This window comes from Pocillopora damicornis, chromosome 14, assembly GCF_964200805.1.
Source record: "Pocillopora damicornis chromosome 14, jaPocDami1.2, whole genome shotgun sequence".
Taxonomy (NCBI): Eukaryota; Metazoa; Cnidaria; class Anthozoa; order Scleractinia; family Pocilloporidae; genus Pocillopora; species Pocillopora damicornis.
The window spans coordinates 17,230,177-17,233,263 of NC_142683.1; the positions used below are offsets into that span (position 1 = coordinate 17,230,177).

Consider the following 3,087-nt stretch of genomic DNA (forward strand, 5'->3'; position numbering starts at 1 on the left):
TTCCGTCATTTAATCCCTACTTTCTTAGACTTGTCTTACCCCCAAAATTTCGAAAATGTGCGACCCCATTATTGTAATTAACTCTGTTGAAAATGTTATAGTCAGTAGTCAGTTCGGTCGTGATCGTGACCTATAACTAGGAAGCACACCCCATGGGGTGATCATACATGCAGCTGTGCCTCTGCTACGATCTACATACAGCCGGAATACACAGTGCATGTTCTTGTAGTAAAGTAACTGAAGCTTAAAGCGAACCTCGTAAGTAGTCTTCATTAACATCCTGACTAATTTCTTTGTCAGCTGTTTCAACGTCCACAATTGGAACTTCAGTTGAAATCCTCTCCATGGCCACTAAAGATGTGAAGAAATGTTTGCTACTAAATTTCTGTCTTAACGCTATCATATAAAAAGATGATTATAACAGGTAGCAGTAGCCATCAACTCAACTTAGCCTGAATTACATTAAATATATAAGCTCTCGAAAAATGGGGTTAAAAACAGAAAAAAGCAGCATTAAGGTCTTAATTTTGTCACGAAGCATCTCCATTCCTACGAGTTCTCACGTGGTCTCGCTAGATGCCGATATCGAGTCACGCACTCCTTAAAAACAGACATTCTAAAGCAGATATTTATTTTACGAAACTCTTTTCAACTCGCATTTACTTTTGTTTTTCACAAGTGTCTTTGTGGAACTTTATTGTTTCTTGCTTAATGGAGTGACAGACTGTCACGCACTAACGTAGACACCACTATTATAAAATATTCACTAAAGTAATCTACTGTTGATTTGGTGTTGCACTCAGGCAGAAATTATTTCGCTGCGCGTTTGAAGACTAATCTTTCACCGCTTAGAACAGACAGATGGAAATTTAGACTCTCCATTAGCAAAGATATTTTAGATAAGATTAAAACCATTCCAATTTTCGCGCGATGGAATCGATGACTCACGCCCGAGATTCTCCTGATTGACACGAACACTCATGGTGCCACTGGGCACTGCATTGAGGATGCCCAAAACCTTTGAATCAAACTCACCTTTCATTGGTTTAAACACTGAATTAGTTGTGTTTGAACGCGTATGTAACAAAAAGAGCAAGCAAATAAAAATATAATAAGTCTCAGTAATTAAAATGAAATGAAATTGGTATATTAGGATTTACACCCGTTTATATGTTAAGAGAAACATCTAAGAAGTAACTAGCAATTTCGCTTGAGACGCGAAAACACGAATATTATGCCATTTGCTTTTTTAACCCGAGAGATGTGGAACAGGCTATTTACAATTCGTTAGAGCCATTTTCTCTGTCGTTCGCATAGCGAGAAAGTAATAGAATTCCTAATAGTTCATTTCGATTGAGTGTCTTTAAACCAAAGCCAAAGTTAATACATCGGCAAATCAGAGGAGAGGAAATCATCTCAAAGAACCGATACGAATTCAAAGTAAAACCAAGCAAAACTGCAAAAGTCGTGGAAACACGCGAGGGTACAAGTCGCGATTGGGTTTAGCGTTGCATCTGATCAGTTCTGAGGGGAGCGAGAGTTTTCTGGACTAATCATAGAGCGTGATGAAGCAAATCTCGGATTACTTTCGACACTCAATCGAAAATTGCGCCAAATGGGATAAGAGGCCGTCACTCTCACCAATCTATACACCCTCTGTTTTACTGCTCTATCATCAAAGGTGCTTGGTTAGAGAGAATATTTTTATCATCAATGAAAAGTTTCTGCCAAAAGAAACTCGTCATTTTGAATCTGAAAGTGGTTGTACCAAAGTCACGCAGAAGATCATTTATCATTTCAAAATACTCCGAGTGTTGTGCTCCCATAGACCGATGTACCTTATGAACTTGAACAGTAAGTTCCAAAATGGTGGCGAGCAAGTTCACCAGAGAGATGGCAAATAACACCAGCACGGAAAGCTTTGACAACACAAAGATATAATTGGGATGTTGACGCTTCAGAAAATTCAACTGTGTATAATTCAAGTAGCCAACAAATATAGTTCTTAGAATATAATTAAAAGCCAAACCCATCAATATCATCCAGGAATTGATGGATTTGGCAGATATAGCGAGCTTGACGTATCTGGTCAAGGATACAAACAAAAGAATCATCAGAGTCCAATAGGAGGGAAGGAATTTCAGCTGATGTAGGATGGCTTTGTATCCAAGAAAATCTGGAACTTTCTGTAGTGCCAAGATGATGATGATTGTGAAAACAGAGAGTGTAGCAAGCCATGTTATCACCAGTTCTTCGGAATATGGAAACACTGCGCCTTTCTCACAAAAATAGACAGTGGAATTGTCTTTGAAACAATTTACACTGCGAATCATGTAAACACATGGGCCACCAATATTCCATAGTAACAGCAAGGCAAAGCCTACAGCCCACAGTTTGACGGATCTTTTGTTTTGCCTGTCTTCGTTTGGAATAGGCAGGTAATAGCTTGAGCGGTGCAGGAGTGATGCATGCTCGTCTATGTCCACGCGGGTTGTCATCATAAAATCTTCCATAAATATTCGTTCAATCACTTCGTTGCTGAAATACAATACACTGATCTCTCCTTAAAAACTGGTGATCCTTTGATCAATACTGAGGGATAAAAAAAATCAAAGCAGAACTTTTTAGATGTACGTCGTTAGTTTCGCTTCATAGTAAATGGAAATGTTGTTTTGATAGGCGCGTAATATATTCAGCACACAATTATTAAGAAGCACTTAACCACAATGATTCAATGCTGTGTAGTTTAGGAATTTTTCATAACAGTAAGCCGTGAAGACTACAACACCATCGTACTGAATGAAAAAGTTATGAAGTAAGAGGGCTCTGAACTTTGAGAGAGCTAAGGTGCTGAAAGTTTATTGTGTAAGAGTTCTCTGTGTTAAACTGAGAAAAAAAAATAGAAAAAGATCAGCTGATGCGAATTCCTACCTGGTCCGGTAAATAGAGCAGTCATAGCTGGGCCAGTTATTTTGCTAAAAAAAAACTAATCCTTATGTCCCAAACAAACTTATCATTTTAAAGGACGAAGACAGACGAGCAGCGAAACAACACAAGAAGCACAACATGAGTTCTGTGCGGAAGCTA

The 3,087-nt window shown here is 38.5% G+C and overlaps 1 protein-coding gene across 1 annotated transcript; it reads right to left on the bottom strand.

Moving 5' to 3' along the window:
* Positions 1–1,661: 1,661 nt before the first annotated feature.
* Positions 1,662–2,498, bottom strand: LOC149034790 (uncharacterized). Its single transcript, XM_089194907.1, has one exon. It carries the CDS (start codon positions 2,496–2,498, stop codon positions 1,662–1,664), a length of 837 nt encoding a protein of 278 aa, XP_089051033.1.
* Positions 2,499–3,087: the final 589 nt, after the last annotated feature.